A 26,132-nucleotide genomic window follows, 5' to 3' on the forward strand; every position below is an offset into this window, starting at 1 on the left:
AATTCAATACGCGTTTTATTATAAAGTTACATCAAGCAACAAATAATGGTTTGCCTATTTTATGCAGGATATTCAATGTTGAAGATTTTAACCCAAGGCTCTTTAATTTGCGGGGTCTGAATTAGTCAACTAAGTTAGAAAATACTCTACAATGAATTTCAGATATTGGATTAGATTAGGAATTTAAGTGGACTAAGAATTGCGCTCGAGGTTGATCACATCTCCATAAGAAAAGAGCTACTTAAACTTCACTTTGTATTATCTCTAACTCATGAACTGGACTAGAATCTTACTGCTACCGTGGTCACAATTAGATTTGATCAAGCCCATCAGAATTTTTGGTGTACTTTTTTCAATTAAAATGTTGCTTACAAAGTAGCTTTGTATGATGATAAAGTTTTTTTTTGAGGTCACTTTAATGATAAAGTTTGTACACTCAAATTATTGAAGGGGATGAAATGGAGGGTAAATGTTTGTACCCCAAAAAAAAAAAAAGGAGGTAAATAGTAAAATGTGACCTTTTTTAAAAGGAAAACACAGGACCTACACCCAAAGCGCACGTTAGCACAAGGCAGAGGAGGCAAGGCAAATAGGTTGATTAGGCTTCCACCACTACCGAGCAAACAGCAACAATCACGGAATCATCTGAGAAAACACCATAATCAATACCTATCTTCCTAATAATTCCCCGGGGCACCTCATTGTTCATTAATTTTAATCATTATTTTAATAGCTTTCCATCCCCAGTAGTTTTATTTATTTATTTATAATCACTGCATGACGACGGCTTAGCATTAATTCCACAAAATCGCAGCAAATTAGGCACGACAAGAAAAACCCAGAAGCCAAAAAACACTCATTTCACTTCTCCGTACGAATAGCCTGAGCAAAAGAAGACCTGGGTTGTGTCCTCAACAGGAGCCACGTTTCGAAAGTTTAAGGCTTTTGGGTTTTGATCTGTCTCTGATGATGATCGATCTGTGACGAGGTAAGTGGATATGGTGGGATGAAGGAGAAGACACGAAGGAATGGCTCGGGTAGGAGAATGGGGATTTAAAGGTAGAGCGAAATGGGGCTGTTCGTACAAGAAGACCACTCTCATCGTTTGCTCCATTAACATTGTTGTTGCTCTATATGTTCTTCGTTCTCTCTACGCTTCTCTGTACATCTACTCCGATAGAGATTCACGTCCCAGTACGTCTCTCTCTCTCTCTCTCTCTCTCTCTCTCTCTCTCTCTCTCTGTAGCTTGTGATATTATAAGCTTTGTTCAAATCTTGTTGCTTTGAATGGCCCACTTGCTGTTTGAGGTCTTTTTGGGAGAACCCAGTTGCAAATTATGAGGTTCTCAATGTTGAATGTTTGTTTAATTAAGGAAATGTTCTGTTAATATATTGGTTCAGCTCTTGAGTACACTCCAGATCAGATTAGGAAAATGGAGGAATCAGTTCGGATTCGAAAAGCAGCTGAACCGGTTGAGCTCATTAGATTGGTAAGATGCATTTTGAGTGTTTGGGTGGTAGATCTGTTGGATTGAATCGGTAGAGCGGTTTGCTGTAACTTTTTTAATTTAACGGAGGACTCTTTGTTATGCTCAAAAGGTAAAGGCACTAAAGAAGGAGCTTTCCAGAGAGGTAGCGGTTGAATTGCCACAGTCTTTGAAGCTGAAGATAACCAATGAGATAGTTGAGAGGTTGAAAACCTTGAGGCCCAAAGCAAATGTTACTGAGCAGAGAGGTTAGTGTGCCTGTTTTTTGCTCATCTCTTTTCGTTATCTGCATTTCAAGGCAATCTTTATTTTGCATTAGAATAGTTAATCGTCAAGCAATTGCGCATAAATGGTTTAAACCATAGATCATCTTACAGTGACAGACAACTCTGTCCTTGAAATTGATAAGATTATGAATTTATGTTTTCTTCTCTGTCGAGTTTTCGTCTATGAAATCTTAAACTAAAATTCTCGAAATCGATTCAGCTTTCTTAGCGAAATTATCCCATATCTGTATTCTTTTCAGAAATAGAACTAGAATTTTAGGATTGAAGGAAGAAAAAGAATTAAAATGAGGTTTAGGTAGATTTCGTATGAAGGGGATGTAGAAGGAAAATCCCGCTGTTTGTTTTGTCTCAAGGAACAAATGGCTTTCTGGTATTCTGGTAGCGTGTACATTTTCTCCATATATTATGACAGATCATTGGAAGAAAAGGATTTGAGTGCAAAAGGCTTATTTTAGGCACACCCTGTATTTCTCTAGGCACTACAAATAATTATAACAGATTACAGCAGAAACTTCAAGGTTAATGTGGCTTTTTCAGTGCCATGTTTCTCTTTGGGGTGGGCAGTGCGTGGTGGCCTGGATAATTCTTGTTTCAGTTAACTTAGGAAATACTATATTGATATAATTTTATTTTTCAGCAAGATTGGCCATAGTTTAGATATGTGCACATTTGTGTTTAGTACTTAGACATGCTCCAGAGTGTAAAGTGCTTAGACTTTGTTCTAGTATTCAGTGCTTCTTTCACTTGTACCTTACAAGTTTATAACATTTTCTGTTTAACAATGAAATGCTGGTAAAGCTTTACTCCAACTCATTCTGGAACTTAATTGCATGTAAACGCACCCATATTCTCCTTGTAAACTGCTTTTCCCACTAATTAGCTTGACCTTTTTCTAATCTATAAACTTTAATTTAAACTCACATGTCCACACTAAGTTCTTTAGAAGCACTTATCAGCTGTTAATAATTAAACTGACCAAATATGACGAGTGTAATGAGATAAAGCATACAAAATATGTGTCATATAATTCGTTATGTTATTGGTTTGTTGCTGGTGGTTATCAACTTCTCTTGTTGATGCTGTTTGCTTAAATAAACAGAATTTGTCGAAAGATGGTGCAAGGAAAAACTGAAGGAAGCTAAGCAGTTGGCTCTTGAGACAAACGCTTCAAATTCAACAATTCTTCATGAGGAAGCAGGTGTGGTCATTATTTGTGAACTGTGTATGTTTCTTTTTTGGTCAAAATAATCTTATTTGTCAATGATGCAGTAGTCTATTGACGGTAATAATTATTGTTTTGACCGAACTCTGGTGTTTTGTATTCTGATTTTTTCTCTCTATAGAAATGCTAGTAAAAGCTTTGGAGTCTAATTGGACAGTGCTGTTGGAAGACATGGGCCTTTGGATACCTGCTGAAATTGTTAACACAGAACATCATGATAAACCTGAGGGTGAAGAGGAGGAGTTAGGTAATTCATTAGTTTATGCTCCTTGCCCTTCTCTCTATTGTAAATAAACCTCCAATTCACATTTTATTTTCCTTTACAAGAATACAAAAGTCATGATACTTATCTGCAAGTGTTGAGAGATTTACTCTATTGTCTGGTAGAGACTTATTCCATGTGTTGATGTATGTATTCCTTTTTTCTCTCTTGAAGATCAAATTTTGCCGGGAAGGCCGCTTCCACCTGAATGCCATGCGGAAGTTCATACAGATTATGATGGTGCTGCTGTAAGATGGGGGCTTAACCACCACAAAGATAGTGCAGCTGACTGTTGTCAGGCTTGCCTGGATCAAGCTAAACGTGCTAAGCCTAACGAAAAGAGATGTAATATATGGGTATACTGCCCGTCTGAAGGCGGTTGCCATTCTCCAGATATCTATGAGCATAAACTTGGAGAGTGCTGGCTGAAATACGTAAGAATGAAACAACCTCTTCACGACAATGACACATTTTGTTTACTTTTCTTTTAATCTGATTTAAGTTTCGTCCAGATTAGTCTCGATTATGTGGATCCAATCCAGTCTAATATTTGTTGTTTTCATTTATCAAAATGCAGGCAGAAACGCCCAAACGCAATTTTAAGGACAAGTATCCTGAATCATACAGAAACAACCATCCATCTGCACCACTTGTTGTTCCTTGGGCCTCTGGCATTGTTGGTGCATGATAGGATTTCTCCAGAAAAAAAAGAAAAAGGACAAACCCTTGTCAATGTAATGTGACCTGCAAAGGCTAACCATGTTCTGGAAATATCACAAAACACACGCATATATAGCTTCACTGGAATCTCTAATCATGGTCTCCCTGGGTTTATATATTTTTGTTCCTATCAAATTGTTTTGTGAAAAATAGAAGAGATAGGGAGAAATTCTTTGTAAGAGAGAGTGGGGTGGAGTCACTGAAGGTTAAGGTATGCCCCATGCTGCTTGTTTGTTCACAAGTCATTTTTTTGTAATACGGATTGTCATCGTACGGGTGCCGACGGTTCAAGGTGAAGAAGTCTTGGTCGGAGGCAAAGTGAGCTTTGTTGTTAGACATTGAAACTTTCCCTGTGAATGATTGATTAATTAATGGGGAATCTGAATTTCCGTCTCTGAACATTGTGCAACACTCTAATTCTTTTGATAAATATAATGCTCTCTATATTTTCTCAAGGGGACAAGTAACTTGAACAAATTTATTTTCCAGAGAAGAAAAGTTATTTCTACCAACTCTTATTAAGTGTTACCACAGTACAAAATTGAGGGGTTGCCAATCTGCTACTAATGTCTGACTAAATACAAAATTAAAAGGAAAAGAACTGACTAAATACAAAATGAAAAGGAAATAAACAAGAACACCAGTACTAGCTTCAGCTTCCCCATTGATAGTTTGGAACTTGACCCCCAATTCACATCTAAGTGCAAGCTTGAAAAAGGTGGCTGTGAGTGGAAACTCGGATTAGGTGCCTCTGAGTGGAAACTTGGATTAGGTGGGATGCTCTGCTCGTTCCTGAAGAAATTTTCTGGATCAACAGCAGTCTTCACCTTCACCAACCTATCAAAATTGTCATTGAAGTACTTCAAGCCATACACCTTCCCTTGTTCATAGCTTCTGTTACCAAATTTATTGACACCAATGTCAAGGTCCCTGTAATTCAAGAAAGCACTCCTTGGGTTCTTGGACACAAATGGGGTCATGAACCTGAAAAGCCTCCTGGTGTCTGTGGTATAATTATTCTCTGCTTCAGCCCCTGCTTCTCCCCAGCTCACTGAGTACTGAACTTTGAACAAGTTACCGGCACGGTGTGGAAAAGGCGTGGCAGAGGCCGGAATCCGACTCATCATCCCACCATATGGATTGAAAACCAAACCTATTTTGCCTATTTCAATCATCTTCTTCCACAGCAATTCCAACCTACTTTTGGAAATTGAGGTTTGAACATAATCAGACTTTCTTTTCAGGAAATTTGCATGATCAGGATTTCTATCAAGCAACACATCAGGGGAGGTCCCATTATCATAGTTATCCCACCAAAGCACAGACTCAATCCAGCTCATCTCCTTACAGTCCTCCTCCTTCAAACCCAACTCAGGAAACTGCTTCCCCAACAATGACACAAGTTGGTCAGCATTACCTAGAAACTCTGCGATGATTGTGGCTTTAACAGTGTTGCTCCCTGGCTGCAGTAGCATCCTCATAAACAGACCGTCATCTGTGGTTGGTGCCACCTCTTGCCACCTCGAAACAAAGTCGGTTGCATTCTCTTCCAACGTTCTCGCAGCCTGGAAAACTGTAACAGTTTCTGGGACAGAAACCAGCTTCAATTTGTATGCAACAATGACACCAAAGCTTCCTCCACCCCCTCCTTTAATAGCCCAAAACAGGTCTTCTCCCATTGCTTTTCTATCAAGAAGTCTCCCCTTAGCATCAACAATCTGAGCATCAAGGACATTGTCAACAGCAAGGCCAAACTTCCTCAACATGTTTCCATAGCCACCACCACTAATGTGCCCTCCAATACCAACTGTGGGACAAACACCAGCAGGAAAGCCATGAACTTTGCTCTTCTCTGAAATCCTATAGTACAATTCTCCAAGTGTGGCTCCAGCCTGAACCCAAACGGAGCTGTCCTCAATGTCTACAGTCACAGACCTGAGGTTAAACATGTCAAGGACAATAAAGGTCTGATCAGACCAGTAAGAAAGGCCCTCATAATCGTGCCCGCCGCTTCGGATTCTCAGCTGTATGCCAAGTTGTTTGGCACAAACAACAGAGGCTTGAACATGAGATGCAGCAGAGGGTGTGACAATGAGGACTGGTTTCGGAGTCGAAGTGGTGTTGAACCTTGAGTTTCTGATGTAGGCTCTTAGAACAGCTGAGTACGAAGGGTTGTTTTGGGCATAGATTATGTTGGACAATTGGGTTGATGATGGGTTTGTGTTGGTGTTTAGGCACTGAAGAAAGTTGTCATAGACAGAAGCTGAGGCTGCCCATGAAGCAGAAACATGAAAAACTAGGAGGACAACAAGTGGAAGCATCATCATCCTAAGCATTGCTTCTCTCATTGTCTTTGACAATTTGTTGTATGTTGTATGTTGCAAGGTTTTGGTCCTATATATACATAGATAAGACCTGTTTGGAAAGGGAATTGTCAACTGTAGAAATTTAAAATCAATTCCTTGGCACAATAGGAAATGTTGACAGAATGGGAAACTCAATTCCAGCAAAACAAACAAGGAAAGTTTTGTTTCTTTTTTTGTCTTTCCTATCAACAACACTTACTAAATTCTAAAGTTTTTGGGAAATCAGCAAACCCAGCAATATAACACGATCAATCCATCTTTTTTTTTTTTTGGGTAACAGGATCAATATGTCTAGTGTTGATAGGAAAACCAACAAAGAGAAAAAGAAAAATCGCGAAAAAAATAAAAAGGAAAAAAATTGGGGTCTTTATGAAAATTGTAGAAAATTTGGGGTCAAAACATAAATTTCAAAACTTGATTTAATCACACCCAGCCTTTCTTCTTGACAGAGGCTAGGTTTTCACTGTAAAAGTTTCGGCATTCGCTCCACGAACTTTTTAATTTAATTTAAATTCTTTATCTTTTTTCTCGACTGCATCTCCTGCTGCACTTAATTTGCATCTGCTCCCTCGGATGATACCTATTTTTTGTTAGATTGGATTTCGCTCGGCCCACCAGATGAACTTCGAGGTGAACTTATTTCTGTGTTTTTCTTTGGTCTTTGTATTTTTAATTTTCCTTTTGGTTGAATTTGTGCATCGTTGGTTCATGAAAAGAAACAATTTGGTTCAATCTGGTTCTGAAGTTTGGCGCTTTGATTTCGTACTTTATTTTTAGCGATTCTGGAATTTCGAATCTGTGCTGCTATTATCTCTGATTTAAAGCTTCGATCTTTGGAATTGAAATTTTAGTTAGTTTGCTGCATTGGTTTCCAAAACGAAGCTCAGATTTTAGAGTGTTCGAAAAATCGGCCTAGGCCGCCGCCTAGGCGCTAGGCGGGAGGACACCTCCGCGATTTCACCCTAATCGTTGGGGGTAGGCGCCAGGGAATTAGGCGGCGCCTAGGTGGGCGTTTCGCCGTTGACGCGCGGTTGAAGCGCGCAGGAGGCGGCGACGAAGGAGGCGCTGCTTGTATTAAAATGGGCCTTTTTTTAAACATACGTTTTTTTTGCAGTTTTTTTTAATATCAAGGTTACAGAAAATACATAAGTACAAGTCAGATAATATCCAGTTCGAAAATGTTAAAATTTTCTTTTATATATCCTTTTATTTTGCATGATTTTTTAATATAAATTTATAATTTATAATACAAAATAATTATTAAAAAAAGAAATGCCCACCTAGGCCCCGATTACTTATGAGATATTTAGTGATATACCCATTTCTAGCACTAATATTATAAATAAACCCTACACAATTGAATTCCTATAAACAAACCCAAAAAAAACCCAAAAAATGATAGCTGGCCTTATTGAATTTAATATTGATTATTAAATTACTTTGATGCCCTATTGAGTGCTTTGGGTATTTTTATGAGATTTTGGGGTTGGGCTTGTTTTAAGAAATTGTTGGCAGTTTTGTAATTTATAAGAAGTTAAAAGCTTTTTTGTTATGTTGTAAATGGGCTTTGGGTGTGTTTCTAAAGTCCATTTTATGTAGGGTATTTTTATAATTTGGGCCCCCATATTGGGTATAATAGTGAATCTCCCATTACTTATCTAGGTGCTAGGCTCTTGCTGTCCGCCTACCGCCTAGCGATTTTTCGAACATTTTCAGCTCAGAACTTTGTTTCACAGATGAATTCAAGCTCTTGTTGTTGCGGAGTTTACAGAAATTAAATATGAAAGAAAAAGAAAAAAGGCCTCAGCTCTGAACTCTGGTCCACGTTCATGCACTGCATTGGCTGGCACCATTGTTTTTCCCGGTTTAAAATCGAGAAGGATGGAGGAGGGGCTAATGTTTATTGAGTTGAAAAAATATTTCTATTGGTCAACGATGTTCATATTCGATTGTATTTTCTTGCTCCATGTTAATTTCCTTGTTATCCTTTGGAACTGTCTTTAATGCCTGATCTTATGTCTTTTGGTTTGTTCATATTTTTTGGATAGGCAAAGATCTCAAACCCTAATTTTGGGTGTGGCAATTTGAACACAAGCATCGGATGAGTGAGATGAACTTGATGGTTTTTTAGGTTTTCTCATAATTTTTTTATTATTTCATATGTAGTGAAGCTAAGCTGATAACAAGTAGCTACAACCATGGTTCTTGGCACCTACTCCATTCAGGAAACTCACTATGACATACTATCTGTGAAACAAGATGCCAGCTATGAAGATATCCGAGCAAGCTACCGATCTGCCATCCTTAATAGTCATCCGGATAAATCACAAAATACATCTGGGTCAGGAGATAGGTTCTTGAAGGTGCAAAAGGCTTGGGAAATCCTTGGCGATTCGAGGGCTCGTGCACTTTATGACATTGCCCTTCGAGCTTCCAGACATGATGCTATAGTTGCAGAAGACATCAGCTTAGAAGATGTGATGGCTGAGGATGCAGGAGAGGTCATTCAACTCTATTACCAGTGTCGATGCGGTGATTATTTCTTTGTTGATTCTTTGGAGTTGGAGAAGATGGGATATGCTTTGTTAAGAGATGGAAGCAAGATATCCTTCGAGGCACAAAATGCTTTGCCAGCTTCACTTGTCCTTCCTTGTGGCTCTTGTTCCTTGAAAGTACGGATATTGATCAATTCAGATCATTTTGTTTCAATCGATGATCACCATTGAATGGAAGTAAAGTTTTTGGTGTCCAGAGTTCGTAGCTTGAGAAGTCAACTTGATATGGAGTGAAATTAGGTGTAAATTTTAGAGATATGTCTAAGAATATTACCAATCTAAAATCATATAATGGACAATTGATTTTGAGATTTTGAAAGTTTTTCTTGCCCGCAAAGCAAGCGAGATCAGAAACAAAGATGAACGAAAGTGTCGTTGTATGGGCCTTTGTACATGTTTGATTTGGATCAAGAACTGGCCCATCTGAGAGGTCCATGTATGTCCATCATTTTGGTTTCTTTTCTTTCCAACCAAAGAAAAAAAGAAAAGAAAAAACTAAAAAAACTAACAAGAACGATACAAAATTGGAAGATCAAAAATTGGGTCTACGGTTTTCAGAGAGCTGATCAAGTTTCAGGATCTGCCACCAATTGAAGAAAATTGAACGACCACTTCTCTCATTCCAGGTACAATTTCTTCCTTCCTTCCTTCTTCTTGGGTTCTCCACAGAAAAATTTAGGGCTCTGTTCTTCTTGTGAAATGAAAGAAATTAAATTTTCATCAAAGGTTGTATTTTTGGGCAATAACAAGTAAAATTCACAATTGGGTCGTTCTTATAATCGGGAAACAGGTCCTGAGCCAAACTCTTGAGATGGGTTCTGCAGAAAAAAGCTCCCAATGGAGGAGTGTCTTTGATGGTGTGAAACTGAAGACTATCAAAGCCATGCCGGAAGCACTCATGGCAGAGATCAACACAGCAATTTGCAATCTTGAATATGCACGTGACACTGATCTGGTCGACTCTCCATCTTCTTCTTCAATCTCAAGGTTTGAGAGCTCTCCTCAACCTGAATACAGTGCTCGCATGGCGGACCAAGCCTACAAGGCAGGGTGTGCAGCCTTGGCTGCTGGCAAGCTTGATGATGCTCTTCAATCTCTGAACGTTTCTCTCTCCAAATGCCCGCCTGATCAGACTTCTGCTGTGTCTAAGCTTCATTCTCTCATCTCTCTCACATCACAGCAGCTCCAAAACTCCACAAGCTGAAGTTATTACGACAACACAGTTTTTGGTTCTTTGTGTTTATGGCACTTTGACTTGAACTTCTTATGACAACATGCTTTTTGGTGAAGAAAAAGTTGAGGTTTCTGTTTCTATGCTTTAATCTGCAATGTGGATTTCGGCAACAAGAATTGGGAGCTATTGAATGGAACAATTAATTAGGAAACACGAGGACATGTTGACATTATTGTTTTGAAGCAGATTTCACGGGATTGGTTGGTAGGTGATAGGTTTAAGCGTTAAAGCTGAAGATAAGGTTAATTCCTAGTATTAGCCTTTTGTGTACATAATTTCCTTCATTTTTGTTTTAACCTTGGTGTAATTGTTTGATTACATCAAAGTTTCCCATGGGAAGGGAAAATGAAACCCAAAGGGGAGGAGGGTTACATTTTCTTCCCTATTTTCCTATCTGCCGGGTACTCATTTTCTATGCCTGGCTTACCAAATATGGGCAATTGATTTCCCCGTCTGCAAGCTTCCTTCACCATGAACCAAACGCAGCCAAAGGGTTTTTAAAGAACTCTATGTCTTATTGTTTTACTTTTTTGGTTGGGCAACCGCACTTTTAAATTTAACTAGTTTGATTGCTTTCAATAAAAATGAACTTTGGGTGTGTTAACTTGTTTCTGTATCTTCCATTGAAATCAGGGGCAGGCTTTCTCACTTTTGGCAAATTTGACATATAGCTCAGTTTGGTAAGATGTCCTAGTTCACCATGGCTTCAACTTTAAGTGTAAATTTGAAAACTACAGAAGGGGCACTTAATGTAGGAAAAACGAAAGAAACGGATGAAGGGTCTTCAATGGAACAAGTAAGCGTTGCAACCTCAACGGGGGGTTTGGAGTTTTGTTAAAACGTCTAATGCTTTCTTTTTAGCTTTTTCTTTACCCCAAAGGATATAAAGCAATATTCTCCATTTCTAATAAGCTGAGAGGCCGCTATCACATATGCAGGTCAATTTGGACATCAAGTCGAGTAAGAATAACACACACCAACGCTAGCTTTGTAGATATCTTTTAGTCCCTGTGGTTTGCAAACCTACACTCAACAGAAACTTTTAACTCCAACATGAGCATCTTTTATCATGAAGAAGAGCCACCAAATCCTTCCAAAAGGTGCAAATTTCTTGCTGCTTGTCTCACAGATGCGTTTTCCAATTGCCATATTGGCAGACGGCTTCCAACTTCGAGCCCAGAAGCAGAGGATCAATACATAACAAATGACTTTGATGAGGAACAGGAAGTATTCACTAAGCACCCGAATGAATATTTAGATATGATCTTTTCATTCCCTTGTTAAATCCATGAGAGTTTTGTAGGTTGCTTTTATAGTTTTTTGGGGTTTTTTCTCAGGTAATTGTATCAGCAATTCGAAGTGCTGCAATGGAAAAGTTGAGGCGCAAGCCTAGCAGTTTGACAGATAGTTTTTCATTTGTCTACTCTTCAAAATCAGGAGATTTATTCATAAGCCAGAAAGGAGTACTAAACAAAAAGGATCAAGGTGAAGAAGATGATGAGAAAGAAGAATTTTTATCTGTTAAAAGTTGCTTCTCTTGCTGCTCAACTGCTGCCACAAGTAGAGATGTGTTTCTTTCTGTCAAGACAAGTTTGTCCCGCTGTTCGAGCCTTAATGGGATTGATTTTAAAGATTTTCCGAGGCAGTCTATAATTCAGCAATTCCGTCATTGTGAGGGCTGGCCCTTTGGTCTTTGCCGGAAGGCTGTGTTGCTTCCACCTCTGCCCAAGTCGCCGTCTGAGTCGTGGTCATGGCGCAAAGGCACTAAATATGTCAAGATGGTTTAAAGGCAGAGCTCCCCAACCCCACCACCACCACCACCAAAGGTCCAAAGTTCTGTCCTGTTTAGATGATTGAATGCGTTGAATAAGAAAGCAACTAGAATAAAGTTTCTTTGTAATGCCATATCACTGTGAGAAGTAAAGCCTAATGGGAATTGAAACTCTCTCTCTCTCTCTCTCTCTCTCTCTCTCGTTCACATGAATCATGATCACATCGTATATTTTATCATCTGCAATTTGGCTCTTGCAAACATTGAGCTTTCCACATGCCAAGTTGTAAAGGGAAAGATCACTTGCCTTGATTGCCATAACAATTATGGTTTCTCAGATTGGAAGGTTGAGTGTAACAATCACGTCTAACTTTATATCGTCAACTTTTATTTTTACATATCTTTCAAGTTCTAGGACTGGCCATCTCCAAGAGCAACAAACAACTTAACATAAGGACTAGCGCCAACAAGCCCAAAAAAGAAGAAGAAAAAAACTGACCCAGAGGGACAAACTGCAACCAAACCAGAAGCCTAAGAATAACACCAACACTCAAAGGACTAGTCCTAAACAGTAAGTCTTTTAGACTGAACCTGGGAGTTCATTTCCAAGCAATCTCTGATTTGAGTTATTAATTGTCCCTCATCGCCACTCCCAATCTCTAATTCCTCAGAAACCTTCTCAATCTCAAAGCATTCCTTCAATCTGTCATACACATGACTTATTTCTGGCCTTTCTGTTGGTGTTTTAGATACACAAGCCAAGGCAGTTTCTATAGCTTTCTGTGCAGAAGAATACTCGTATGTCCCTTGTACTCTCGAATCCACTATGCTTTCAATTTCCATTCTCTCAAATTTAGCCCTCACCCAATCAGATACATTAACATGTACAGTTTCTAATTCTGTTATTATTGCTGGTCTGCCAGTTATAAGCTCTAGCAACACAATCCCAAAGCTGTATGAATCACTCTTTCTGGTGAGCTGTCCAGTTGTGCAATATCTGTTACAAAAAAAAAATCTTTGTTGTATTAATATTTTGTTTTTAAACTGACTCTTTGTTCTAACATTATAATTATATGTAACAAATATCACCACAATGGCTAGCAGGAATTGTTGAAAGTGCTTACTCAGGATCCAGGTACCCATATGTTCCTCTGAGGTCTGTTAATGCATGAGTGGCAGAATCAGTTGCAAGAGCTTTAGAAATTCCGAAGTCCGCTATCTTGGCTTGCAACGTCTCAGTTAACAAGATGTTGGAAGGCTTCAAATCTCTGTGCAGTATCGGCGGTTTGCAACCATCATGCAGATATTCCAATCCTGCAAAATTTCAAAAGACAGCAACCATCGTCTAACGAAATATGTTTTTCACAAGAGTTTATATATGTTTATTAATGTGATGATGATGATTTGTGTTTACCTCGTGCTGCATCTACTGCAACCTGAAGTCTCTGCTTCCAAGTCAAGCCCTTGTAAGGTGTATCTACACTTGAGTGTGATTAATCAAATGGAATATACATCCGAATCATATATTAGTGAAGTACACTATATGGTCAATCCCAATTGCATTGAAGCGAAGTATATATATAAATACTAGAAAAATGATCAGATGTATAGCTATCGGTCTAGTCTTATTCTTTTTTGTAACATTGGAAAATGACCTAAATTCGTATCACCTCATCCTTTTCTTCTTTTCTTTTTTATGATCCACTACTGGTTGAGTAAGGGATGTACCTGCAGCTGATATATGCTGTTGCAAATTTCCATTCGCGATGTATTCGTAAATAAGCGCCATAGTGTCACCTTCGTCACAGTAGCCAATTAGAGAAACCAAGTTTCTATGATGAACTCTCATCAATAACTTAACCTGCAATCCAATGTGGCTACTATACTTTCAGCAAAAGATAGAAAGAACTCTGACTGAATACATATATAGATGTATGTAGTTGGGCGACATCTACCTCATTTTGAAATTCTTCTGAGCCTTGACTTGATGATAGATCAAGTATTTTCACAGCAACTTGGGTATCATTTTCCAGAGTGCCATGGTAGACTTCTCCAAATCCGCCTCGCCCAATTAGTGTAGAATTGCTGGTAATCTTGTCGATCTCTGATTTTGTAAATTTTCTACCCCGTGGCTCGATTGGCTCTGTTTGGATGAAATCGTTTATGAATTTAATTAAGAATATTTATATAGAACCGGAATCAAATTCCCAAAAACGAAAAGAAAAACATTAACAAGTATCGGAAGTCTTACCATCTATTTCTTCACTTTCACATCTCCACCAGATAGCTGCTACAGTTAATAAGAGGATGATAGTTCCAACACTGGATACTACCACGGGGATAACAACATTGTGCTTCTTCCTTGATTTGCAAGAAACATGTCCGAATTTGGATAGATTTGGATTTTCACAGAGACTGAAACAAAACAGAGAGTGGTTGATGGCAACTGCAGTAAGATTTTGATAAATCATATTGACATGAAAAAATATATAGTATCCTTATATAATATTTTCAAATAACCAGATGGAAAAATGGTGGCATCTTTGTAAAGTGGTGGCATATCTGTTATCCAATTAATTTATGCTCTAAGTAAAAGAAGAAAGCACACCTCAATGATAGCCCATCAGTTTTATTTCTATCAATGAGCCCTGCTGGAACTTGGCCTCTGAGCTTATTTTGCCCCAAGTTTCTGCAAAAGTAAAGTCATGATACTCTATCACCTCACCATGCTTAACTTGTAACGAATATATTAGGATTATATGACTAACCAAATAATAACTTACAGGACAGTTAAATTTGGCATGTAAGACAAAAAGTCTGGAATTGGTCCTGTCAAGTTGTTGTTTGATAAATCCCTGAAATGTTAAAGCAGGTCAACTCATCTAATTACTAATTATTCCAAATGAAATTCTGACCATATTAGTTACTCATTTGAGACTGTGCATACTTACAAAGCTTGTATCATTGAGAGATTGGCTATAAAAGGAGATATCTGGCCTCTTAATCCACTGGAGGACAAGTCCCTGCGAGTGCATTGTAACTTCAAATGCCAAGACTCAAATGGGATTAAACTGAAACCCTGGTCTGAGAGTGACATAGATATACTTACAAAGATATGATTCTTGGGGGCCTAGATTCATGATAGCTACAATTTAATCCTTCCCACTTGTAAGCTTGAGGGCTGCATGGATCTCCTTGCCAGTTCTTACTGATTTTGTAACGTAACTTGATGTTTTCGATTGCATCAACTAATTGATATTTTCATATGCAACAAATTAGTTAACATATATATCATCAAAATCAATCGATTATACAAGGCATTAAACTGACAGCTAGTGATGATATTTAGCTATAGCTACTTACTATCTCCTTGGTTTGTTTCCAATTGTAAGAACTTTTTAGCCTCGTAAGTCTCATAGGCATTGAGGATGGGTGGAAGGGTAGAGTTGTCAGTCTTGAGGATTGACATAGAAGAAAATATTGTAGTGGGCCAGGTGGTGTGAAGTGTATATGTGGACAAGTAAGGTAGAACAAATGACGGCTCTTGAGGCCGTCCGTTCAAAACAATATATAAATTTCTGGGCTGCTGGTGGGATGGGAGCTTTTGAATTTCTGCAAAATGCAAGTAAACATGATATTCTGGATTGTTATCAAAAGCATCCAAGTAAACATACAAAGGATCACTTGCATTTTTTGTGGCGACAGCAGTGCTCATGATAGCAGATGGTATTTGGAAATCAGCATGAAAATAAGATTTGTTCACCAAGGCTGGGGTACTTAATTGCAACTCCTTCTCATCATAAACGGATTCGGTATCCCACACGCGATCATGAATATCGGTTGGATACCTTAAAAATTAGTATAGATTTCGCATTAGTTTTTGTAGCAAAATTTAGGACCAATATCGACTAGTAGTATATGCACTCAAGCAAACACAATTAGTCAGATAGAACAACATTTAGTCATCTAATTGTAAATATATGAATAGACGAACACAATACTTTCTATAAATAATGAAAACATTTCATTATATATAATAATCAAATGGTTAAAAGATTTCTGATTTGACTCATATATAGTAGACGTGACTCACCTGAAGTTGTATGTTGTATCATTAACTAATAAACCAGTGTCTTTGCGGGAGACAAGTGCCAAGGACAAATTTGTTTCTGCATAAGATGTACTAAGTAAAGGCCTTAGTTCTATTAACGATATAAATGGAACCCCTTTGTTTGTGTTCACCAGACATATATGTATGTAGTCTTGCGGAGGGGTATGTATAAGCTCTCTGGTTGTTGTGGGAACCTAATTAAATCAAAACCCTAGGTCAAATAATTAGGTCAATCAATTTGGGAATTATTTGACCTAATTAGGAGTTACCTAACCTAATTGGGAATTACCTAATCAAATTGGGGGTTACTTGATCCCCCATTTAATTAGGGATTTGGTTAAATCCATAATCCCTAAATGCACCAACCCCACCAACCACACCAACCTCACCAACTACACCAACCACACCAACCTCTTCAAGGCCATTATAAATACCTGGTTACGCACAAGGATGAGGTACGCCTAAACTCTTACAAAACTCTACAGAAGTTATTTCTCAAAAACTCTAGCCACCCCCTCTCTTTCTCTCTCTCACACAAGGCTCCGGCCACCACACACGGCTCCGGCCATCCGGTTTTCCTTGAATTACCCTACCTAACTTAGGCATCGGAGGGCCTTTGGCCAACACCCCCCGGGTGTGGTCCTTTTACTCTGATCTGTTTTGCAGGGAGAAAGAGAGGCGGAGAAGACGAAGGAATATTGAGCGAATATTCTCCCGTGAGATTATTTGCACAAACAAATTGGTGCTTTCATTGAGAGCGCGAGTTATACTCAACGCGTGCTCAAGGAATCCGTTCCTCCTATTTTCCAATCCGCCGAAGCCTTCCAAACAACCATGGTTGGAAGCATGAACACGAGAGGCAAAGCCGCCGCGATGGCTAGATCCGCGACGACCCAAAGCCACTCCACCCGCGATCCCGCGATCGACATGGTGGCACCGCCACCTCTCACCACCGCCGCCGAACATGGTGGAACTTCCAATCAAGGTGGACTCGTTACCACCGCCGACCTAGGGCCGGTCTTGGAACAACTCCAAGCATTCCCTCCATTGCCTCCACGCGCGACGCACGCTCCTGCATACACCTTCAGTGAAAACCTAGCCCGTGTGCAGTTGGGCTCCGCACACTTCTCTCCTCCCGATCCACGAAGTCAAGCAGACCTTAATCTAAGAGTTGACCAGCTAGCTCAGAGAATGGACGACCAAAGCGATCTAATGAGGCAGCTCATCAACCAAATAGGCTTTGCTCAAAACCTTGGCCTTGGACAACCGGGCGAGGAGAGAAGGATGGACGAACGCGCCGGCAGACGACTCGACGTCCGTGCCCGCTTGGGCCCGCAGGGAAATGTACATCAAAGGCTAGGCCCCCAAGGAAGTCAGCTAAACAACCATCGCAACGAGGATCGCGAAGAAAGGCGCTCAGCTGTCAACTCACAGAGAAGCGCTCTCGAAAGGCTAGGCCCTCAGGGAGGCCAGTTGGACAACCCTCACAATGAGGACCATGAGGAAAGACGCTCCGTTACTCACTCTCGAAGAACTAATTCTCGTCGACAAGCTACAGAGAATCTTTCGCAGGCGCAGTCCACCCACACTCCAACTAGGCAGCCCAGGCGAGAAGGTCGACCCTCGGAGGACAACGAGGAAGTCAGTCAATATCGTGGAGGTCGCCAACGTGACCGACCAGCAATGTGCGCAGAAGACGTTGAGAAGCTCGTGAATGACCGACTTCGGGACTTAAAGACCGGAGGAAACTTCGAGGATTCACTACGTAAGGAGATGGACCAGGTGAGCTCTACGCCTTTCACCCTCGATATCGAGCAGGCCGCTCACCCGAAGCGATTCTCGACGCCCTCGTTCATACACTTCAAAGGGGATTCCGATCCCGAGAGCCACTTGAAACACTTCAAAAGTGTTATGATCCTCCACCAGGCTGACGACGCGCTAATGTGCAAGGTATTTACGATAACCTTGCGAGGAGCAGCCCAAGACTGGTTCCACACCCTACCATCCAGGTCGATCAGCAGCTTCAAGGAGCTAGCCTACGTCTTCACCAAAGAATACACGTCTTACCGGACAATCAAGAAGAACCCTGATCACCTGTACAACCTGCGCAAGAAGTCTGACGAATCCCTTCGAGATTACATCAAGAGATTCAAGGCAGAAAAGGCGAACATTGTAGGATGTGACGACCGAATCGCGTCCTCCGCTTTCAAGAAAGGTCTTCCAGCTGAGCACGACTTGTACCGCGAGCTGACTATCACTCCCAGCCAGACTCTGGCAGAGGTCTACGCGACTGCGGAACGCTACGCGCTCTGGGATGACGATCGAATCGCCGCGAAGAAGTCTACAAAGCAGGAAGATCAGCCAACTAAGCGGGCAGGCCAAAAAGGCGACGGATTCAACAACCGAAACAAAGACAAGCGCAGGTCGCACTCACAAGGGGAGGCTACGGCAGGAGAGAACTACACCAAGTTCACCATCCCCATACATCAAATCTTAGCCCAAGTGAAGAACAAACCTTGGGTAAGAAGACCACTGCCCTTGAAGGGAGATCCGGACAAGAGGGACACTAGCAAATACTGTGCCTTCCACGGGACGCACGGACACACGACGAACAACTGCTTCGCTTGGAAAGCGCATCTTGAGGAACTCGTGAGAGAAGGCCACTGCACTGAATTCGTTGCGAAGCAGGCCATCCAACGGATTGAGGATCGAGACATCGCCAAGGAGCCGCCTCAGAAGGTCATAAGGATTAACACAATCCTAGCCGACTCTGAGGAGTCTGGGCTGACCAGCAAGGAAAAGAAGAGGCAGATCAAACAGGCCACTGTGATCTCCCAAGTCTCGACCGACCTTCCACTAGCAGGAGACGATCCTATGATCGGCTTCCAAAAGAAAGATCTGATCGGCCTCGACACGCCGCATAACGACGCCCTTGTCATCAGTATTCAAATCGCTCAGGCCATGGTCGACCGAATCCATGCAGATGAAGGCAGCGCAGCCAATATCCTACAACTGACAGTCATCCAACAGATGGGCTTGGAGACAAAGATCAACAAGTTAGCCAGATCGCTGACTGGCTTTAATGGTGCAACAACGGTTACCGTGGGCACAATAGACCTCGATGTCTACTCCCCACCTGTGGTCAGCTTGCAAACATTCATGGTCATCAATGAGGTCTCACCTTACAACGGCATCCTAGGCAGACCATGGATTGGCAAGATCAATGCCATCACCTCCGCCACGCATCAGAAAATTCGGTACCCAATCCCTGGGGGCGGTGTCGGCCAAATCAACAGCGATCAAGCAATGGCGAGGAAATGTTCCGCCCAAGGGCTGAAGAAAGGCAAACAAGCGCAGTTTCTCCCTGTGAGCCAGGCGGATCTGGAGGAGGTTGAGCAACCGAATCTTGCTATTTTATAGCAATCAAAGTGTCAGGACCAAGCCGAGGAAATCCGTCCAGAGGTCTTTCCGGAAGAAGGATGGAAACCCGAGGAGGACGTCGAGTTAATACCCTTGGATCCTGACCAGCCAGACAGGAAAGCGCGGATCGGCTCGCGCTTAAGCCCAGAAGAGAAGGAGGAGCTTACCACATTCCTCCAGAGCAACAAAGACATGTTCGCATGGTCGCCATCAGACATGCCTGGCATCGACCCAAAAATCATCTGTCATCGACTCCACGTCAACCCCGCGTGCAAGCCAGTGGCGCAAAAGAGACGCAACTTCGCACCCGAGCGAGTCGCTATCATCGAAGCCGAGATTGACAAACTCCTAGCTGCCGGCTTCGTCGAAGAGGTCTCCTACTCAGAATGGCTTGCCAACGTTGTCTTGGTGGCAAAACAAGAAAAGGGCAAATGGAGAGTTTGCGTCGACTACACAGACCTCAACAAGGCATGCCCTAAAGACAACTTCCCATTGCCGAGAATCGACCAACTCGTGGATTCCACTTCTGGCAATCAGCTGCTCAGCTTCATGGACGCCTACTCCGGCTATAACCAAATCCTGATGCACGAGGATGACAAGGCGAAAACTTCTTTCATCATCGAGAGAGGGACCTACTGCTACAAGGTCATGCCCTTTGGGCTGAAGAACGCCGGAGCAACCTATCAAAGGCTTGTAAATAAAATCTTCAAGGAGCAAATCGGCAAAACTATGGAGGTCTACGTAGATGACATGCTGGTCAAAGCCCCAAAACGTGCAGATCACATTGGAAATCTTGCTGAGTCATTTAGCTTGCTCCGCCAGTATCGCATGAAGTTGAATCCAAGTAAATGCACGTTTTGTGTATCCTCCGGCCGATTCTCAGGATACCTAGTCACGCAACGAGGCATCGAGGCACACCCACGCCAAATCAAAGCCATTCTCGAGATGAAATCGCCCTCAACGGTGAAGGAAATATAAAGTCTGATGGGCAGAGCAGCGGTCCTCAACCGATTCCTCTCGAGATCAACTGACAAGTGCAGACCATTCTTCAAAGCTTTGAAGAAAGGACAAAGAGACAAATGGGACGAGGAGTGCGAAGTAGCTTTCCAGAGTCTGAAGACTTACCTCGCCTCACCTCCTCTACTCTCAAAACCAGTCCCTGGTGAGGACTTGTTTGTATACCTGGCAGTGTCCAACTCAGCTATCAGTTCAGCTCTCATCCGAGAAGAGCTGGGGGCCCAACATCCGGTATTCTACACGTCAAAAGCTCTCCTCAATGCAGAAACTCGCTACCCGAAGTTGGAGAAACTTATTTTGGCTCTTGTAGTTTCTGGGAGAAAGCTGCGACCCTACTACCAAGCTCATCGAGTCATCGTCATGACCGACTTTCCTTTGAGATCAATCCTCCACAGCCCTGATGTTTCTCAGCGACTCATGAAGTGGGCTATAGAGCTAAGCCAATATGACCTCCTCTACCGGCCAAAAACTGCAATAAAAGCCCAGGCTTTAGCAGACTTCGTCGTAGAATTCACCCCGTCAGTCGAAAAGGAGAAGTTGGTCAACCAAAAGAAGGAAAGTTCAAAAGCAGACGGGACCTCCGCAGAACCTAGCCAACCAGTTGCGCGTAGACGGAGCGTCGAACCAAAAAGGAGCCGGAGCAGGGGTCGTCATCACCACTCCAGATGGAACCCTGTTGGAGCAAGCTATTACGCTTGGCTTCCCGGCCTCGAACAACGAGGCAGAATACAAGGCATTGCTCGCCGGCCTACGCTTGGCAAAAGAGCTCGCAATCAAAAAGCTAGCCATCTATTCAGACTCACAATTGATCAAGAATCAAGCCTCAGGTGAATACATGGCAAAGCACCCAAGGATGATCTTGTACCTTGACAAAGTCCAAGAGCTGTTAAAGGCATTTCCCTCCTTCACCATCCAACAAGTGCCCCGGGCAGAGAACGCTCATGCAGACGCACTGGCAAGCCTAGGATCAGCGCTGGATACCCAGTTCAGACGCTCCATCCCGGTCGAACATCTTGACCGACCAAGCATTGAAGAAATAGAGCTAATCGATACCATGCAGATTGACGAGGACCCCAGTTGGCAAGACCCCATCATCGACTATTTGACGAATGGAAACCTGCCAACGGAGAAGTCCAAAGCTAGAAAGGTCCAGCAGAAGGCCGCGAGATACTACATGCACGGCAACGAGCTCATCCGCAGATCATACTCCGGCCCTCATCTCACCTGCATAAAGTACCCTCCAACACTTGAGGTTCTCTGCAAAATTCACGACGGCGAGTGTGACAACCACTCTGGGGGCAGGTCACTCGCCCAGAAAGCTCTAAACATAGGCTACTTCTGGCCTACCATGCGTCACGACTCCGCTGAATATGTCAAGAAGTGTGATCGCTGTCAGCGATACAAGCCGATCCTTAACCTGCCTGCCGAAGTCTATCATCCGCAAAATAGTCCATGGCCGTTTATGCAATGGGCCATCGACCTAGTGGGTCCCTTGCCACCAGCGCCCGTCAAGAAAGAAATGATGATTGTCGCCATCGACTACTTTACTAAATGGATCGAGGCCGAAGCTCTATCCTCTACTAAAGAAGCCGATGTGGAGCGATTCATCTGGAAAAACATCATCTGCCGGTTTGGCTGCCTACAAAACACAACATTTGCCCATAAGCAGCGTCCTTCGGGAGACGCAGGGTACGTCAGGAATTTCCTAAGGGAGATATCCAGGTTCCTATCCGTTTCCTAAGGGAGGCAGGATAGTCACACAGTTGCCCATAAGGAGCGTCCTAAGGGAGACGCAGGGCGACGACTAAAAGCGTCCGTTTGGAGACGCAGCCCGCTAAAAAAGCGTCCTAAGGGAGACGCAGGGTGCGCCAGGAGTTTCTTAAAAGGGGGTCGCCATGCTTCCTGCGGGAAATATCCAGGTTCCTATCCGTTTCCTAAGGGAAGCAGGATAGTCACACAGTTGCCCATAAGGAGCGTCCTAAGGGAGACGCAGGGTGACGACAAAACGCGTCCGTTTGGAGACGTAGCCCGCTAAAAAAGCGTCCTAAGGGAGACGCAGGGTGCGCCAGGAGTTTCTTAAAAGGGGGTCGCCATGCTTCCTGCGGGAAATATCCAGGTTCCTATCCGTTTCCTAAGGGAGGCAGGATAATCATGTAGTTGCCCATAAGTAGCGTCCTACGGGAGACGCAGGGCGACGACCAAGGCATCCTATGGGATGTGCAGAATACACCCGGAGTCTCTCAAGGGGGACCTTGGTACTCGCCAACTTCCTAAGGAAAATCATCTTAGAGATGTGCAGAACACACCCGGAGTCTCTCAAGGGGGACCCTGGTGCTTGCCAACTTCCTAAGGGGAATCATCCTACGGGATGTGCAGAACACACCCGGAGTCTCTCAAGGGGGACCCTGGTACTCGCCAACTTCCTAAGGAAAATCATCTTAGAGATGTGCAGAACACACCCGGAGTCTTTCAAGGGAGACCCTGGTGCTTGCCAACTTCCTAAGGGGAATCATCCTACGGGATGTGCAGAACACACCCGGAGTCTCTCAAGGGGGACCCTGGTGCTTGCCAACTTCCTAAGGGAAATCATCCTATGGGATGTGCAGAACACACCCGGAGTCTCTCAAGGAGGACCCTGGTGCTTGCCAACTTCCTAAGGGGAATCATCCTACGAGATGTGCAGAACACACCCGGAGTCCCTCAAAGGGGACCCTGGTGCTTGCCAACTTCCTAAGGGAAATCATCCTACGGGATGTGCAGAACACACTCGGAGTCTCTCAAGGGGAACCCTGGTGCTCGCCAACTTCCTAAGGGGAATTATCCTACGGGATATGCAGTGCATGCCCGGAGTCCTTCAAGGGGGACCCTGGTACTCACAAATCTCTAAAGGAGGACGTGCAATCAAAACATAGGCTGGTTACTCAAGCAGTTCACAAGTCAAACACCTCCTCTACTCGGGAGCCCAAGTCCACGAAGGAAGCCCAGTTACAGCTGGACAGCCCAACGGATAATTTACATCTCCTACATGCCACCACGCGCCACGCAGAAGCTGGGGGACATTTGTGGGAACCTAATTAAATCAAAACCCTAGGTCAAATAATTAGGTCAATCAATTTGGGAATTATTTGACCTAATTAGGAGTTACCTAACCTAATTGGGAATTACCTAATCAAATTGGGGGTTACTTGATCCCCCATTTAATTAGGGATTTGGTTAAATCCATAATCCCTAAATGCACCAACCCCACCAACCACACCAACCTCACCAACTACACCAACCACACCAACCTCTTCAAGGCCATTATAAATACCTGGTTACGCACAAGGATGAGGTACGCCTAAACTCTTACAAAACTCTACAGAAGTTATTTCTCAAAAACTCTAGCCACCCCCTCTCTTTCTCTCTCTCACACAAGGCTCCGGCCACCACACACGGCTCCGGCCATCCGGTTTTCCTTGAATTACCCTACCTAACTTAGGCATCGGAGGGCCTTTGGCCAACACCCCTCGGGTGTGGTCCTTTTACTCTGATCTGTTTTGCAGGGAGAAAGAGAGGCGGAGAAGACGAAGGAATATTGAGCGAATATTCTCCCGTGAGATTATTTGCACAAACAGTTGTATCATAAACAACCATTGAGAAATTCATTATTTCCCACAAATTTGGTCCGAGATGTAGTTCGAATTCGGGTGCTTCATTTTTTCCGTCGTAATTCCCATATTGAAAACCCACTCGGATCAAATATTTGGTGCCACTTGTAATGTTTATTTTGTAGCAATTCCTCACTCCTTGAGGGAAGCTCCTAAGGTACCAGTATGGCTGATTAAACTTTGACTCACCCAATAAGTAGTCACTTTCACCGGTGTCTATGAAGGTCGAGTCTGAAATATAGTTAATGCCTGTTGTCCTTTCAGTGTAGCTATAATTATACGGTAGACCGCAATCGATGCTAATGAAGCCTGAGACATGTATGAGTAATTTTTTAGTGTGACGGACACATAATTAAATAATGAACAGAGAGACGTCTAATTGGATATGTATGTGTTACTCAAATTGTAGATGGGAGATATATTTTGAGGGATCCATATTTCATACCTGTTTGGTTCTGAGAATCGACTGAAACCGCAACAGCAAAACCAACAAGCACTGCAAAGAGGAATTGCTTGTATGCTGGGGACATCATTAAACTTGGGAGGGAAGCAAATGCAAATGTAATTTGTTCCCAATGAATGTCATTTTATACAAGATGAAGAACATTGACCGTTCTAGCAGTCTTGGCAAGCTTTTTTCACTAAGTTGCCGGCCTATTTTAAACCTCATTATCTTGAAAAAGCAAGACTCTGAAATGTATATACAAAGAGACATGATAGTCAATAACCTTAGTAAAATGTTTTCAATGATAATTAAAGACTATTATTAAGAGACGGTGGTGGAAATTAATTTTAAAACATGCAAGTCTACCTTAATTACACTAAAAGTTATATTCAGCGAAAGATCAGAGAAAAAACATAATACCAAAGAAATCAAAATATTAATTAATTTGGAGTTGAGCAGCAGCCTGTCCCTTTTAAAGGGAAAAAAGAAAAAGAAAAAAAGAATTTAAAACAGCTGAGCTGTTCCTAAACATATACGATGGAAATCACTGTCGTCCGTCCCTCTCACTTTGCAACCCCGTCAAACTCACAATCGTTGGCAACTTGATATTTAACTATATCTACATTCAACAATAATTCTTTAGGCATTGATCAGTTCTCCTTCCTTCTTGTACAAGTCATATAATTAATAAACAAGAGAAGACTTACAAACTACACAAAGAAAGAGCGAAATGCACAATCTTCTTTTATGTTTGTAAATTGTATATATACAAGAATTACATGGGGAGAGGAAGATCAAACACAGTTACACATGAACTCGGGGATAGAGGGAAAACACTTGAGTTACAAACCCATTGCGTAAAATATTCACCGTGCCACCACCACTAAAGGTCCAAAGCTCTTTCCTATCTTTAGATGATTGAATGCGTTGAATAAGAATACAGCTAGAATCAAGTTTCCTTGTAATGCCATATTACTGTGAGAAGTAAAGCCTGATGGAAATTGAAACTCTTTGTTCACATCGTATATTTATAATCTGCAATTTGGTCATCTTCTTCAAATTAAGTTTTGCCTTTGTTCCTCTGAGACACTGTGATGTGAGAGTAGTGATTTGCTTCATAGGGCTTATCCTTGGCTCTTGCAAACATTGAGCTTCCACATGCCAAGTTGTAAAGGGCAAGACACTTGCCTTGATTGCCATAACAAATATGGTTTCTCAGATTGAAAGGTTGAATGTAAATTACTCATTCTGGTCAACTTTCATTTTTACACATCTTTAAAGAGAAACAAAACTAAAAGCAATGCAGAAACCCAAAGAACCCAGCAAACCAAATGAAAACACCCGCAGGGGGAACAAAGTGAAACCAAACCTGAAGCCTAAGAAGAACACCAACGTTCAAAGGAATAGTAATATACAGTTGATCTTTTAGACTGAAACTTGGGAGTTCATTTGACTAAAGCTGCTTAAACTTCTCAATTTCCAAGCATTCCTTCAATCTGTCATACACATAACTTATTTCTGGTCTTTCAGTTGGTGTTTTCAACACACAAGCCAGAGCAATTTCTATAGCTGTCTGCGCAGAAGAATA

At 42.1% G+C, this 26,132-nt stretch overlaps 5 protein-coding genes across 6 annotated transcripts; 3 read left to right on the top strand and 2 right to left on the bottom strand.

Annotated features, from left to right (window-relative positions):
- Positions 557 to 4,430, top strand: LOC18788623. The gene is made up of 7 exons (XM_007222563.2): positions 557 to 1,194; positions 1,402 to 1,490; positions 1,600 to 1,735; positions 2,874 to 2,972; positions 3,118 to 3,243; positions 3,433 to 3,692; positions 3,836 to 4,430. The coding sequence occupies exons 1-7, from the start codon at positions 1,029 to 1,031 to the stop codon at positions 3,944 to 3,946; spliced, it is 987 nt and encodes a 328-aa protein (XP_007222625.1). The 5' UTR covers positions 557 to 1,028; the 3' UTR covers positions 3,947 to 4,430.
- On the bottom strand, positions 4,484 to 6,326 carry LOC109947464 (berberine bridge enzyme-like 21). The gene is made up of 2 exons (XM_020557571.1): positions 4,620 to 6,326; positions 4,484 to 4,552 (listed from the first exon to the last, which is right to left on the bottom strand). Exons 1-2 carry the CDS (start codon positions 6,324 to 6,326, stop codon positions 4,484 to 4,486), a joined length of 1,776 nt encoding a protein of 591 aa, XP_020413160.1.
- Positions 6,542 to 10,638, top strand: LOC18792301 (DPH4 homolog). Of its 2 annotated transcripts, none has more exons than XM_007223888.2 (3): positions 6,542 to 6,974; positions 8,393 to 9,525; positions 9,690 to 10,284. In XM_007223888.2, exon 2 carries the CDS (start codon positions 8,543 to 8,545, stop codon positions 9,068 to 9,070), a length of 528 nt encoding a protein of 175 aa, XP_007223950.2. In that variant the 5' UTR covers positions 6,542 to 6,974; positions 8,393 to 8,542; the 3' UTR covers positions 9,071 to 9,525; positions 9,690 to 10,284. The 2 variants fall into 2 exon arrangements, with proteins under 2 accessions (XP_007223950.2, XP_020425598.1); XM_020570009.1 differs by having other exon boundaries at positions 6,544 to 6,974; positions 8,511 to 9,525; positions 9,690 to 10,638.
- LOC18790359 lies at positions 10,985 to 12,090 on the top strand. Its single transcript, XM_007223379.2, has 2 exons — positions 10,985 to 11,360; positions 11,471 to 12,090. Exons 1-2 carry the CDS (start codon positions 11,187 to 11,189, stop codon positions 11,918 to 11,920), a joined length of 624 nt encoding a protein of 207 aa, XP_007223441.1. The 5' UTR covers positions 10,985 to 11,186; the 3' UTR covers positions 11,921 to 12,090.
- On the bottom strand, positions 12,193 to 24,629 carry LOC18789878 (probable LRR receptor-like serine/threonine-protein kinase At1g05700). The gene is made up of 14 exons (XM_020557576.1): positions 24,545 to 24,629; positions 24,080 to 24,408; positions 15,998 to 16,209; positions 15,268 to 15,752; positions 15,014 to 15,152; positions 14,856 to 14,927; positions 14,688 to 14,759; positions 14,513 to 14,593; positions 14,156 to 14,319; positions 13,860 to 14,047; positions 13,633 to 13,765; positions 13,319 to 13,381; positions 13,029 to 13,218; positions 12,193 to 12,901 (listed from the first exon to the last, which is right to left on the bottom strand). Exons 1-14 carry the CDS (start codon positions 24,627 to 24,629, stop codon positions 12,469 to 12,471), a joined length of 2,646 nt encoding a protein of 881 aa, XP_020413165.1. The 3' UTR covers positions 12,193 to 12,468.

The sequence above is a fragment of the Prunus persica genome, chromosome G1, assembly GCF_000346465.2.
Source record: "Prunus persica cultivar Lovell chromosome G1, Prunus_persica_NCBIv2, whole genome shotgun sequence".
NCBI classification, from domain to species: Eukaryota; Viridiplantae; Streptophyta; class Magnoliopsida; order Rosales; family Rosaceae; genus Prunus; species Prunus persica.